Source organism: Hydractinia symbiolongicarpus, chromosome 9, assembly GCF_029227915.1.
Source record: "Hydractinia symbiolongicarpus strain clone_291-10 chromosome 9, HSymV2.1, whole genome shotgun sequence".
NCBI lineage: Eukaryota > Metazoa > Cnidaria > Hydrozoa > Anthoathecata > Hydractiniidae > Hydractinia > Hydractinia symbiolongicarpus.
The window spans coordinates 28,656,318-28,671,769 of record NC_079883.1 but is presented as its reverse complement, the minus strand read 5'-3'; the positions used below and the strand labels follow the sequence as shown (position 1 = coordinate 28,671,769).

Below are 15,452 nucleotides of genomic sequence, written 5' to 3'. Positions count from 1 at the left end.
CTTCTTTTTTAAAACTTTTGTCAGGTTTGGATACCACACAGTACTGGCATAGTCGAAATGTGGTTGAATTAAAGAGTTACAAAGAAGTCGTCGCAGATCCTTGTTCAAAAATGAGCTTTGACGATAAAGAAATTTAATTTTGCCATTAATTTTGTTAATCACATGTAAGGCCATTGACTCACCAGACAGTGATTGGTCAAAGATGCAACCAAGATATTCAACTTTCGTATGCTGCTTGATTTCTACTCCATTGTAGGAAATATTAAGTTTTTCTGCTTTCTTAATTTTTCCCCTGGAGGCAAAAAGAATAGACTTAGTTTTATCTTCACCAAAGTGTATGCTGAGTTTGTTGTCCACAAACCAATCACATAAATTACTGAAGTCTGTATTAAGAGCATTTTCCATCTCAGTTATGTCTTTGTGTTGAAATAAGAGACATGAATCATCTGCGTAGAGAAAAAGATCACATTGTACTAAAGCTTGTGGCATATCGTTTACATAAAGTAAGAACAGAAGTGGACCCAACCTTGGGGAACCTTGGGGAACACCACATTCCAGTTTACCTGGATTAGATGATAAGTTATCTATTGACACACAAAATGTTCTGTTTGCAAGGTAAGACCTGAACCATAGAATTACTTCATTTGAAAATCCAAGAGTTCCTAATTTTTCCAAAAGTATGGAGTGGTTGATGGTATCGAAAGCTTTTTGTAGGTCAATGAGGATCATACCAGACAGCAAGCCTGCATCAAAACCTTTTGAAATTTTGTCATGTATATATGATAGACAAAAATCTGTTGAATGACAGCTTCTAAAGCCAGACTGAAATTTAAATAATATATTGTTTTCGTCTAAGAAAGCTTGTGTTTGGTTATGGACCACTCTTTCAATAATTTTAGAAAAAAGAGGAAGCAAAGATATAGGGCGGTAATTCTTTGGATCAGTTCTTGATCCCTTCTTATATAGTGGCTTAAGTTTAGCTATCTTGCATTCACTAGGGAAAGATGACAGTGAGATAGATAGATTACATAATTGAGTTATTGGTCTGCAGAGAACATTAGCACCATCCTTCAAGAAAATTCCAGATATAGTATCAAGTCCTGGTGCTTTTGTTGTACTAGTATCATTCAGCAAATTCAGCACATCTTCCTCTAAGACTTGCTGAAAATTGAATATCTTGTTTCCAATGTTTAGCGATTTGTAATATGAGATGACAGCATTTATCCCAAATCTATTTGAGGGCTTAGGAAGATTTTGAAGCAGCCCATCTGCTAGACCAGAGAAAAAGTTCTTAAATATCTCTAGTTTTGATTTTGTATCAAAATGTAAGGCATCCTCATCCTTTAGACAGTAGTTCGGATCTGACTTCTTTGAGTTGTCAAGTCCCATAGACTTTAGAGTCTTCCATAGTTCCTTAGGTTTGCCTGTGTTTTCTGTTATTTTGTTTTTATAGTATTCTTTTTTCTTTTTATTGATCAAATTTTGCACATTACTTTTTGCTTCATTCCAGAGATCAGAATCAATTTGTAATTTTGACTTCTTAAACTTTTTAAAAAGTTTATCTCTAGTAGCAATCTTGTCTGCAATCTCACCATCAAACCATTCCTGGGAGTTGCATTTAATTCTGGCCTCTTTAGTAGGTGCTATAGTATCTATTACTGACATTAGTTTTGTCAAAAAATCAGAGTAGGCCAGATCAATGTCCGTGAACTCATTATAATTTGGAAAGTTTGTATCCCTTAGGAGACCCTGATACTGTTCCTTTGTGTAGTTTTTAAAAGATCGAAATTTGATATATTTGTGGGTATTAAACTTGACTTTTTTGACTTTTCTGGTGCAGAAAAGAAAGATTCAGAAACTGCCAGCACCTTTGTTGGTATGGTTGGAACTTTTTATTTAAGGATTACTAAAATTGCCTAATTTTTAGTTTTTACTCACTGATGGACTCAGAAACCTTTTATTTGGCGCCTAAATGACTTTAACATCAGATATTTGTCATGTTCACCTGGCTAAAAGGAAAAATAGTATGAGGACAAGCAATGTGGTTAGCCTTATTAATCTTAATATATTTACCCTGTCAATTTTTTTCCAGGACAACAAAGGCAGTTCTAGAGTGTTAAAAAGCTTCCATTTGAGCTACAGAAACCTTTTAAATTTCTGTTCAATAAGCCACAACTGTTATGTGGGATTAAACCCATATGAATATGAAGTGAACGGTCTACCAACTGAACTACCAATCCCTAAAATAAGACAACCCTCAAAGTAAACAGAGGTGCATGACTTTATTTATTATATCAAGCATAATGTATCTAATAAACACTTTTTGAGAACTCTGTCCCAACAAATGATATATATTTGCAGTTTAGAAGGTTAGCTCTAAATATTGTCCCTCAAAGGCACTGGATTTTAATGTATTTAGAAACTTTACTACAAAAAAGTTTTCTTTTTAAATTGCGCACAATGGGGCGAGAGATGTTATCTTTCAATATGTGAGATAAAAAGAAGAAAGCAAAACGTCACACCGTTATTGTTGTTATTGTTTTTCTGTCAAAAATGTGAAGCTGTTTTGTAAATCTTGATAAAGTTAATAAATTGTTTTCGTTTCTGTAGATTGTTTGTTTTTATTTGTTGTTTCCCGTAAGTTTTTGAAATTCATTGCAACAGATTTCCGTGGCTTCAAGGAATTGATTTTCATAACTAGTGCCGGTATTTTTACATGAAAAGAACACCACAAGCTGCTTCGTTCGTCTTCTCATCTCCGAAATCGTTAAAGTCTCTATAACATTTTCTTCGACCCGAGTATTAACTTCCGGTTGAAAGGGCGTACCTTACGACGCGCATCCCCTTACTCCGTGGCATTCTCGCACACTACGAGTTGTACAACTCAATGTATTGCATATCTTTCAGAATAAGGATTTTAACTTTATGAAGTATAACTGCATGAATTATTGGCGCTAAAAGCTTCATCAATGTTAAATTTACGTTACCAACACTGACAATATAGAAATAAATTTCTCAGTAATCGTTTTTGTTTAGTTTCGCGCGATCTAATTTTCTCGCACCTTCTGAAAAGAAATATTCCGCGCATGTTCAATTTTCGCCAAAAAATCACTACTTTAGCGCAACGAATTGTTGTTGTTCCGCGGTAATTTTATTCACAACCTCGTCCCCAGAATTGTTTCTACGTCTATGATATCAGTTTTGTTGCGTTCCCATATATCACCTGCAGGAAGATGTTAGCACCTCGCCGTATTATATCAAAGGAACAACTATTGACTGGTTTCAATTTTGCTTACAACTTGCGTATGCTTCGCAACTTTTTTTTAATTTCTAGTTCGTGAAATTGTTGATCGTGGCCGCCCCTCGGCTTTAAACGATAGCCAAGGAGTTCATGGACTGCGGGACTTTGTTTTATATTAATTTCCACACATTCTTGGAACTTTGTAGACTTTTTGGACTGTCGTTGTTTCAACGTTTGCTCATAGTCTTTTTTATGACTATGATTTGCTCTTTTTTAGCTAACATATATACTTCTGTAAACCTAATCAGGCTATTAGCTATTACCTACATATTTTTGGTTTAGATATCATTTGGGAGCCATCCTGTTAACAGATTTTGTGTTTAGCTAGTTTGTTATAAATTAAAAACACATGTTCTATATTATAGGGTTGCATCTGGGAAAAGGCTATATTTCATCTGGATATCATAGTTGCGCTTGGCATAAATAGCCAAGTCTCTTATTCTTTGATGTAGGTTAACATGCTTGAAATTTTCTGATCATTTTTAACAAAATGACTAGCTAGCTAGCTAGCTATAGCTAACATATAGTCAGGGAAATCCTCTTAATTACAGCTAAATACAGCTGTATAGCTTAATTTGGAGATCTCCTAAATAAGCTGTATCATACAGCTTAATTAGGTGACATACATCTAAATTAGGAGGTAGAAAAAGTTTTTTCCCAATTTCTCGAAAAATGTAAATTTTAGCGGAATCACCGCTGCAGCTCTTTCATCGTCAGTTTGACCACTATATTAAAAAAGAAGAACGGTATTTCCAGCACCCTGGGTTCAAAAGATATGGAACTATAAACAATGGTTCATCATTAGCGATAGTCTGTTTAAGCTGTACTGCCATCCCAGTTAGGATGTTATCCTATTTAAGCGGATATTCTTAAAACTTCAAATTTAGCGTATCTCCGGGGTGCTACAAAAAACTAATGTATTGGAGATGTTTATATGCACGTAAATATTGGATTTATTTAGTGATAGATGCTAAAATTCATTTAAATGTGTGTTTTAGACGATCAAAGTTTTGTACATCTTAACTAGGCTGTAAAACGCCTAATTAGACTGTATCATACATCCTAATTAAGCTGACATCTAAATTAAGCTGTACATCTTAATTAAGAGGATTTCCCTGACTGACATATTCGAATTCAGTATCAAAATTTAAGGAAACAGGCAAATTTTCTTGTGTATGCAATAGGTACAACTGCCTCTATTGAAAGAGGGTGCCAACTCTCTGAAAGCACTGTATATGTGAGGGCAGCTGTTGCACTATACCACTATTACGGCTACCATTTTGATATATAATAGTTTGTTTATATATATGTCGGTCACGGCAATTCGGTAACACGTTTGTAGTACGAATTAAGATGGTGTCTAGTTTCTCATCCTTCTAAGTTGTAACTTGGTGTCAGAAGTAAAAATGAATACATCACATAAACGACCAGAATTGAAGTTAACTGGCAACATATCTGAAAATTTCAAGAATTTTGAACTTAGATTCAATGACTATTGCATTCAGTCGAACTACAGAAATTTAGAGAAAGACTCACAAACTGAGCAAGCAGAACATTACAAGCAACCTTTGTTGGAGATCTCTGCACTGAGATCTTCAATGCCAGATGAAGCTCTCCAGATGATACGTTATACCATTGAGCCATCCATTCCAGTAGATGATAAGAAAAAACCGTGGATTTGGATGAATCGTCTACGCACACATTACACAGGAACAACAGGATCTACCCTAATGACTGATCGGTTCAAATTCTGGCATTCGTCCCAAAATCAAGATGAGACAGTCCAGGATTGGGAGGTCCGAATACGACAAGCCGGAAGCCTGTGTGAATATGGAGAAATTACAGACATTATGTGTCGTGATAAGTTTGTCTTTGGACTTTGTGAGGACACAGCACAAACTGAACTGTTAAAAACACATCTGAGAACAGATGGCACACAGAAAACAATGTCAGATGTTGTCGCAGAGGCCAAGTCAATGGAATCTGCTCGAGTGACAAACAAACTCATCAGTGATGCATCAAAAGGGACAGAAGAGAATGTTCACTGGACAAAAGCAACAATACCACCACAACAAAGGAAGAAACACAGAGACATGAAATTGAGACGTGAGCCAAATACTTGCCACTGGTGTGGAGGCAATAAAGGACCACATCCTTGGGCAACTTGCCCAGCTAATGGACGTAAATGCACAAGGTGTGGTGGATTTGACCACTTTGCAAGAGTATGTCTAGAACAACAAAATGTCAGCCACCTTGGCAACAAGGGATACAACAGACCCAACTACAACAGAAGAAATAACCAACGTCCTCCACAACCAAACAGCAATCCGCAGGGTATGCAAAAGTCGACCAACCACCTTCATGCAACATCAACATATCATCAACCAGAAAGCAGAACAGAATCACCTGAGCAGCAACAACCAACATACTACACTGATGAACAACCACTGTATTACAGCACAGCGTACGCAACAGATCAACGGAATGGACAATCCTAATCAAATCAGGAAAAATTTTATTCAAAGTTTTTGTGTTCATCAACAGGGAGAAACTTTGTAAACCTACAGTTCCAAATCGACTCCGCCGCTACATCCAACACCATATCGCATCAGGTCGTCCAGAAATACTTTCCTGATATCGAGCTTCAGAAATCACGTTGTGTATTACTTCCTTATGGGAACAAAAGTGAGCCAATCAGACCCATCGGGAAAATCACCCTTTTGTGCGAAAAGTTCAAAAAGTATCATAGTCTAGTGTTCCAAGTCCTTGACTCGAAGGACATGATCGGAAAGCCAGCTCTCCTTTCTGGTAAAGACTGTGTAAACATGAACATCATGACAATCAACACAGGGGATATCTACTCTCTGCAACAGCAAGGCAACCTGAATCAGCCAACAACCACTAGCCAACCAAAAACACATGTTAACAAAACAAAGCCATTAGATACAACCCATCCCCTGACCAAGGAGTCATTAATTGAATGCTAAAAAGATAGCTTTAACGGTGTTGGCTGTCTCCAACCACCAGTATCATTCCGGGTAAAAAATGATGTTACACCAGTTCAAATGCCAATTCACCGAGTACCACTGAGCAAACGTGGGAAAGAAAAAGCAGCTATAGACAGATATGTCAAAGAAGGAATACTGGAAAAAGTGACACAACCAACTCCATGGTGTTCAAACATACTTTGCAGAGAACAACCAAACAAATTTCGTGTATGCATAGACCCCAGCCAAACAATAAACAAAGCAATAGGACGACCTGTATACCAAATGCCAACACTGAATGAACATCTACACAAACTGAACAATGCAAAATGTTTCACATTAATTGATGTAAAGGATGGGTATTTTCACGTGCCGTTAGATGAAAAATCATCAGATATGACAACAATGCACACTACCTATGGACGTTATCGATGGAAAAGACTTCCATTTGGCATCAACGGTGCTCCAGAGAAATTTCAAATGAGACTCATGACAGCGTTAGAAGGACTAGAAGGTATCGCACCCATAGCTGATGACATCATAGTATATGGTTGTGGGGAAACATACCAGACAGCAGAAAGGGATCATGACAAAAATCTCATTGCACTAATGGAAAGAGCTAGAACCAAGAACATTAGATTCAACCCAGCAAAACTCAAATTCAAGCAGAAAGAACAGAAATTTGTAGGACACATTCTTACACAAAATGGCATCAAAGCTGATCCGGAGAAAACTGATGCCATCCTACAGATGCCAAAACCACACGACAAAAAGAGCCTGCAACGCTTCATTGGAATGGTCAACTACTTATCACCTTACTGCCAGAACTTGAGCACTGTCATCCGGCCATTGACTGAACTAACAAAAACAGACATGGCGTTCACATGGTCTTCAACACAACAGACTGCATTTTCAGATGCTAAATCACTTATAGCATCTACACCTGTCCTACAATACTTTGATCCAGCTAAGAAGGTGATACTCCAGGTTGACGCAAGTGACAATGGTCTTGGAGGAACACTTCTACAAAACAACAATCAAGAACAGTTACAACCAGTCGCATTCACGTCTTGTACTCTCACTGAAACTGAGAGAAGATACTCTCAAATTGAGAAAGAGTGTTTAGCTATATGTAATGCATTCTCCAAGTTTGACCACTGGCTGTACGGACACAAAAACATTGAAGTACATAGCGACCACAAACCTCTGGAAATCATCATGAAGAAGCCACTCAACCGAGCACCGGCACGACTTCAAAGAATGCTATCCAGACTACAGAGATACCAATTTACGGTAACCTACAAGAAAGGAACCACACTCTACATAGCAGATACCCTATCCAGAGCACCACTCACCAAACCTTCTACAAACACAATAAATGCCTTTGAAGTATTCCGCGTTGATACAGAGTCAGAGTATCCACAACACCACCATCAGCTCAAAAACGACACGGAAATGAACATCCTATCAGCTACGAAAAATGACCCAACCTTTCAACGGCTCTACACCCTGATACAAAGAGGATGGCCAGATGAACCACAACAACTTGATCAGGATCTCAAACCATACTGGAACTTTAGAGACGAACTGTCCATCAACAATGGTTTTATATATAAAGGACACTGTACCATGATACCAAACGGACTGAGAAATGAAATGCTTCAGAAAATACATACCAATCACATGGGTGCAGCTTCCAACACGAGAATGGCAAAAGAAGTACTTTTCTGGCCAAATATGGCAAGAGACATTACTAACATGTGTCATGACTGCTCCGATTGTGCAAAATACCAAAGATCGGCATCTAAAGAACCGATGCGATCAATTCCTGTTCCGTCACTCCCTTGGCAAATTGTTAGCCAAGATCTGTTTGAATACAAGAATAAGGACTATCTGGTCACAGTATGCCACTTCTCTGACTGAATTGAAGTTGATCACTTACCAAACACCCTTGCCTCTACTGTTGTAAGGCACACCACAGCACACTTTTCGCGTTATGGGATCCCTGAAATATGCCATACAGACAATGGACCACAGTTCATCAGCAATGAGTTCAAGAATTTCGCCAAACAATATGGCTTCCACCATACTCGCTCTGCTCCATATTACCCAAAAGGGAATGGACGTGCTGAAGCTGCAGTCAAAGCTGCAAAAAACATGCTCAAAAAGTCTCAAGACTTCCAAATAGCGCTTCTAAACTACAGAAATACTCCGCAACAGGGACACTTGAGTTCCCCTGCACAAAGAATGATGAACCGAAGAACCCGAACTATGCTACCAACCTCAAAGTCTGCACTTTTACCATCACCCATAGACGTAGCCAATACAACACAACAGATAATTGACAAACGAAGAACAGCCAAGGAAATATACGACCGTCATTCAGGACCGGTTCACGACAAACCAGACGTTGGCACATACGCATATGCTAAACCACCTCCACAAAAACGGGGACAACCATGGACGTGTGGACGAATAATCAGAAAAAATGACATGTCGTATACCTTGCAAACACCACAGAATACCATTATCACAAGAAACCGGGTTCACATCAAACCAGCGGCAGCACCATCCAGGCCACTGAGCATACATAAAACTGTCATCGTACAACCTCAACATACCACAGTCAAACCACTGTTGGATCAAATAACACCTGCACACAATCAAGCACCTATAACCCATGTAGCACGACCTCTTCCATCTGAACGACCACGCAGCAGTCCACAAGCAAAGCAAGCCTCAATCGAAGATTCGTCCATGACACCAATAAGGCCACAGAGAACAACTAAATTACCAACTCGCTTTAAGGACTATGTCATGTCGTAAAGAAAAATAGGACAGTACTTGATCAAAAGGCCATCGTTTTATTGACTCAGACTCACTTTTCTTTTGTTAATTTTTTTTTCGGTAGGGAGGTGTTGCACTATACCACTATTACGGCTACCATTTTGATATATAATAGTTTGTTTATATATATGTCGGTCACGGCAATTCGGTAACACGTTTGTAGTACGAATTAAGATGGCGTCTAGTTTCTCATCCTTCTAAGTTGTAACTCAGCCACAGACATTTATTGGGCTTTTTTTTCAAGGTTTTTATCTGTAGCTAACCACCCCGAAAAGCGTAGCCCGTCCGAAACCACCCGAAATGCAACGTACGCGAGCTCATTGTTCTCATTTAAATTTTGTTGGGAAGATGGAAGGTGCTATTTGTCGTTGTACTTTCAGTTTATTGTTTGTGGAATTTTATTACAGCTATTTATGGAATGATATAAAAAACAGTTCTTTTCACAGTTCTTCCACTACCATTGCTCGGCATTACAAGAATAAATTATATATATATACATGGTAATAAATGTTTAAAAAAGTGTTCTCTCGGTTTGATTCTGGTTTCTCCGGGTGAAATTTTAAGGGTTTTTTTTAAACCCCAGAAGTCGTCAGCAGCCATGTGGTTTTTGCTGCGTTTCCGGCGAGTCGGCAACCTTGTTCAATTGGTAGCCAAAATATTTGATGTTTTATGAAGAAATAGTAACACAAATCAACTGCAGTGAGAATGTTTTGCAGCTGAATAACTCTTATAAAATTTGAAACTTTAAAATTCTATTCTAATAATCATACGCTATGGCCTAATTAATTAGTTAATGCAAAGATTTTTAGTCCTGCAAAGCAAAGTACACAAACTTTGCTCCAACAAAAATGAAAAAGCAAGTATCAGAAAAAGATGGCACGAATAGACATCACCTAAATAGGACATGCTCGCCTGGTACCTTTATTTGAATTTTTGACTCAAGTAGCACTGGCAAAATTACTATTGTATATATATATATATATTGTGTAAATTCTGTTCATAAAGAATAGTGATAGATAGTGATGTGGACAAGTTTGCTTAGAATAAAGTGCCCTTTGAAATCAGCCTTATTTCTCAAAAGTATATGGTGTGTACGTGTGGCCAATATTAGCATCAGAACTAAACAAAAAGCATAGCATAATGCTGCAAATAATAAAATCATTCTTTTTTAGGTGGCTGGCTAACTTCTTTCACATAGTACTCAATGTGCTTCTACTTGGAAAAATAATTTATAGATAATGTTTGCAATTGTTATAATAATTTTGTAAGAAATCTTAAGTATATATATGTACACACTAAAAATAAAATTACTAATTGACCGAAACTTTTTGATTAATCATGTAATGCTAATCGAAAAAGGTGATGCTAATTAAAAAACGAACTGTCAAGTTGACTGTCAGTGACTTTTACAAACGAAGGGACTCCCCCGAGATTATGCAACGTAATAATATTGTTTGCCTAGAGCATAACAATACAACAAGTATAATATATACGGCAAAATCTCTCACTGGATCATTTAAAACAAGCATTTCCCATTTTCCTTTCACTGTATATATATACCTTCTTTAATATCACTATGGCTATATATATAGTTTATAATGTCGTAAAATATTAACTTTTTTTAGTATTTTTTAGCAACAAAGTTGAAATTATGAGTGAGAAGAAAGCAAGCAAAAGGGAAAGGAACTCGAATAACAAGGAAGAGGAATTAAAAAAGAAAAAGAAGAATATTCTACAGGAGAGCAGTGATTTATATAAGTGCTTTATTTCTTATCGCGATCACCTTGATAAACGAAATGATAAATATGAAAGACTTGTAAAATCAAGTCGGGACATTACAATCAGAAGTAAAAGGGTGATTTTTGGATTACTAAGAAAACATGAAGAACCGGAAAGTTTAGTTGCTGAAGCTGAGGAAAACATTAAACCCATTCTAGAGTTGATTTCTAAAATTGCTGAAGAATTAGTAAATGAGGATCCCTATCAATTTCTAAGGGCAGTTTCACCAGGTTTGCAAGAGTTCATTGAAGCCGTGTCTTTGCTTCATTACCTCAAATCGAAAAAGCTGGTATCTTACGAAGAAGTTCTAAGTTTGTACTTTCAGTTCAAAAACAACAAGGTTTTATTAACCCATTATGATTATGTGCTTGGTGTGGCTGATCTTACTGGAGAACTTATGCGTATGGCTATTAATTGTATTAGTGAGGGCAATCCAACCAGGGTTGATGAAATATGTTTAATGTTGAGACTTATACATAATGAATTTTCTGTTTTTTCTGGAGTGCATAGAGACATGAACCGAAAGATGAACGTGATGAAGAACAGCTTAAAGAAAGTTGAGAATGCTTGTTATATTTTAAAGATTCGTGGTTCAGAAGTGCCAGCATTTTTGTTAGAAGATCTCAATATGTTAAAGGATTCAGACGATAATTTGTCAATGTGAAATTAAGTTTCATGTATATAATGGTACATTAAAAAAAATCTGTCTGGTTAATTTCGATTACCTTATTAAAAGCGAGAAATTTCGGTGGGAAGAAAATGTAGCGGATTTAACGAAATCCACCAAATATTCGCCAAATTAAAGTCTGCCTGTACAGCAACATTTTCTTCCCCCAAATTTTATACTGATGATCTTATGTTCGTTTAGTTTCGTCGAGAATAAACTTTACGGAACCAATTTAATTTGTTGGATCACACAAAAAAATTATGGGAATATAATTTGATAGACGGGGAAATAAATTAATTTCAGGAGGTAGTCTTCAGCATAAAAGTTTTTTAAATGAGCAGATACGCAAAAGATAATGCCAATTTTGAATTCTGTGAGAAACAGGCTGGAAGGAGAAATAATTTTCCAATTTAAGTTTACCTGCGCTAAAGATATTGTTACTCGAAAACTTGTTGGCGTTTCTCGAAGTGTATTAAAGATATAACTTCAGGAAAGAAATTATTGCGTAAGAAAACAATGCAGAAGAAAGAATTGCGGAATTAAAGATTGCGAATTTGGCCAATTTTTATATTGAAAATAATCGTAGGGTTATAAAAATTTGATGTTTTTCACATAAAACAGTAAATTTTCACCTTAAACTTTGCAGAACGACAACACACTAGACCCAAAATATAAAAGAGTCTGCTAAAAACACAAGTTTTGTTTACATCTTCGTAATAGCTGAATTATTTATAATTACGTATTTTTACACATTTTGCTAGACGGGTGGCTAAATCAAAAAAACAATGGAATATCTGGTCAATACGCTCAAAATAATAATGAATCAAGAAAAAGTTAAAGATCAAATTAGCAAAAATTGTAGAACAACATGTGACAAATATATTTTTATTATTTTATACTAGATACTGGACGTACTTAACAAATTCATATTTACTTTGTGAGTAAAGATAAAGAAAATAAGGAAAGATTCATGAATTAAGATGAAGCCACCATATTGTGCGTTTGATTTGTTGTAGAATGTTTCCGTTTGTATATTTATTCAAATTTGGCACATCTCATCATAACAAACTCAAAGACCTTATTTTAAAAGTTTACTTAAAAGTACTTCTAAAACCTATTTATTTTCACCCCCATAAAGCTATCAAAATTCCGTCAAAATGTTGTTAGAAAGATATGTAGAAATTTAGTTGTTAAATATAGTTAGTTATTTGTTATCAAAAATCTTAGTAGATGTCAGAATTTAGAAATCTATATTTTTTTTCTAGCCTAAATATTTTCTGAATGCCACAAAATAACTTTTGTTCCCCCCCCCCCCCCCCTCCCCCCCCCCTTTATTACAACGCGTAATTTTTAAGAAAGGGACCGATGTTTTTTATTCCATGGACTTTCATAGTCGGTCACACAAGCGTATTATAATATAGGATATTGAACATAACATATCAGCCCTTAAAATGCCCACCCTATAGGTTATAACGCCGGCCCTAAGTCGAAGCTTGACAAAATGATACGAGATTGAAAACCCACAACCAAAAACCCCATCAATTGATTGTTGAAAATTTTTCTAATTTTCCTTAATTATCTCTTATTAAAAAAAATTGCTTTTTTTTACTTCGTGACTTAACGTATTCCTTCAAATTTCATAAAAATGCTTACTAGTGTTTTTACAGAGTGCATAGCGTTTCAAACAGTAAATTTTGGAAAAAAAACGGCGTAAGTGGCACCGGCAATAGATGTAGGTCGGTGTTAAAAGAGCCGATTTGGTATAGTATAGAAATTATAGACCCAGTTTATCATGTGATTTAAATTTTATTTATTCTATTTATACCCATCGTTTGTATAAGAAAACTCATACGGTAAAACTTTCGAGGAAACTAAAAAAAATCTCGCCTACCTTTTTCGTGGACATCCCGATGAATTTAAAGTCTCACAATAGCTCTTTAATGGGCAATGGGGATGCTTCAAATTATTTCCGTTATTTGTGATATTTAAAAGCTTCAAAACTAAACTAGAATTTTGATATTTTTGTGTCTCTACTGATTTCACGGAAAACCTTTTGATGCGCAGTTGGTGTTGTAATGCTATATTTGATTATTTCATGAAGGCCTGGATAGACGGAACAATTTTTGCAGATCAGTTTTTAAAATAAAATATTAAACTAAAATTGATCTAAGATTGCCGTGTATATATCATTAAAAATTAATAGCACGATAATACTAAAATGAAGTAAACACACAAATCAATATTCAAAAACCGATCTAATAAAATCAAGATAGTTTGATTTTATTTACATCAATTTTCGTGACAACAATATTTTTTCAGCGGAAACCGACAGCTGCTCACTTTTTTCGAATTTACGCTCAGAACTTTATTCGTTTCAAATGTTTTTATGCACGTAAAAGAGTGTAAATAGTAGTGAAGAGAAACCCGACTACAGTTATATCAGATAATTTTGGATTACTCTAAAAATCTGTCAATTTTAATTCGTTGAGAATTGTATTATATGCTCCCCTTTCATTTCCGTGATAGAGCCAATCTTTCATCCATACAGTTATTTTTTTAACGTTTCTTTCATGTGAAAGAATGAAACTATTTAAAAAGATTAAGGAGCACAAAAATTATTTTATCTTCATTTTCGCTCATGTTTGATGTTGTGATAAATTAAATCCAGATTGTTCTTGTATGTATACAAAAATATAAAATCAATTTAAGAATTGAATAATTATTGACCTAAAATTTCTGCGTGTATTTTTTTCAACAATATTCCGACAAGTAATATTTATTGAAAATTGATCTACAAAATTGTTCTATCTATTTGGGCCTTCATGTTGTTATATATTTTGTATCCAGAGAAAAGAAAAGGAGGATATATTGCAGCTACAGCAAACGAATTGATTTTCTCTTCTCTTATGTATGTGACACACGTACGACGACTGTGAGTTAGGGAATAACACTCTATTTAAGGGTGGTGGGAGAGGGGTGGTGGAGGTTTTAATTGCATCATCGGTTTTTTTTTAAAGTATTGAGAAGGAGCGTAAAACAGAAGTTGGAATTCTGTACATTTTCTGCGAACCGTTTTTTTGAAAATATTTTTCTTACATTATAACAACTCTAACATAAATAGATTTACTTTTGTAAGAAACATCTATTTTTTATCGAATGTTGTTGCAAATTTCATAAATCCTAACATGTTGATATTAAAGTCACCAGATAGGAGGTCTCAAACGGTCAATTTATTCGGCAGAAGTAAAAAAAATTATGCGATCGATAAAGGAAAGACTGTTTGGTTGACACAGGGTAATTCGAACCATAAGTGCTTCCGCTTGGTATCAAAGCGTCTTAAACAGTTAAGCAAATACTTTATATAACAACCAACACCTTTGTATTTTTCACGTTCGCTATATTATAACTGATGGTCAGGAATTTTGACATAGTTAAGTAAGATAGAGTTATCTTTTAACTATGTTTCACTTATGTAGACAATATCAAAATCAAATATATGCAGCATAGCCTTTAACTTGTCGAACTAAATAATAAAGAATCGGTGGCATCATTTTTTGTAAAAAGTTTTGGTAATTTTCATGGTGACTTAACTCTAGCGGAAATGTTTACTGACACATTTGAGTGATTAAGCTCGCCTGTAAATGGGAGAGCGAAGTGTAAACAGTTGACACAAGTATAATAGTGAAGTATCCTAGATGTAAATGGAGTTAATAACCAAACTTGTCGTTCATGTAACATGTGTAACATCGCAACAAACGGGACGTATAAGTGGATTATTATTACACTTAACTATCTTCCCACATTCACCACGTTTTGGAGTAGAAGAACCAGGTTCTGGATTTAATTGGGATACTATCAAGTTAATAGAAGC

At 35.7% G+C, this 15,452-nt stretch overlaps 2 protein-coding genes across 2 annotated transcripts; both read left to right on the top strand.

Moving 5' to 3' along the window:
* Positions 1-8,211: 8,211 nt before the first annotated feature.
* LOC130657910 (uncharacterized protein K02A2.6-like) lies at positions 8,212-10,605 on the top strand (the record flags this gene model as incomplete). Its single annotated transcript, XM_057460896.1, has 1 exon — positions 8,212-10,605. A coding segment is annotated over one exon (903 nt), but the record flags the coding sequence as incomplete, so codon positions are not given.
* A 132-nt stretch (positions 10,606-10,737) lies between these two features.
* LOC130657514 (translin-associated protein X-like) lies at positions 10,738-11,629 on the top strand. The gene has a single exon (XM_057460502.1). The coding sequence runs from the start codon at positions 10,787-10,789 to the stop codon at positions 11,576-11,578; it is 792 nt and encodes a 263-aa protein (XP_057316485.1). The 5' UTR covers positions 10,738-10,786; the 3' UTR covers positions 11,579-11,629.
* The last annotated feature ends 3,823 nt before the right edge of the window (positions 11,630-15,452 follow it).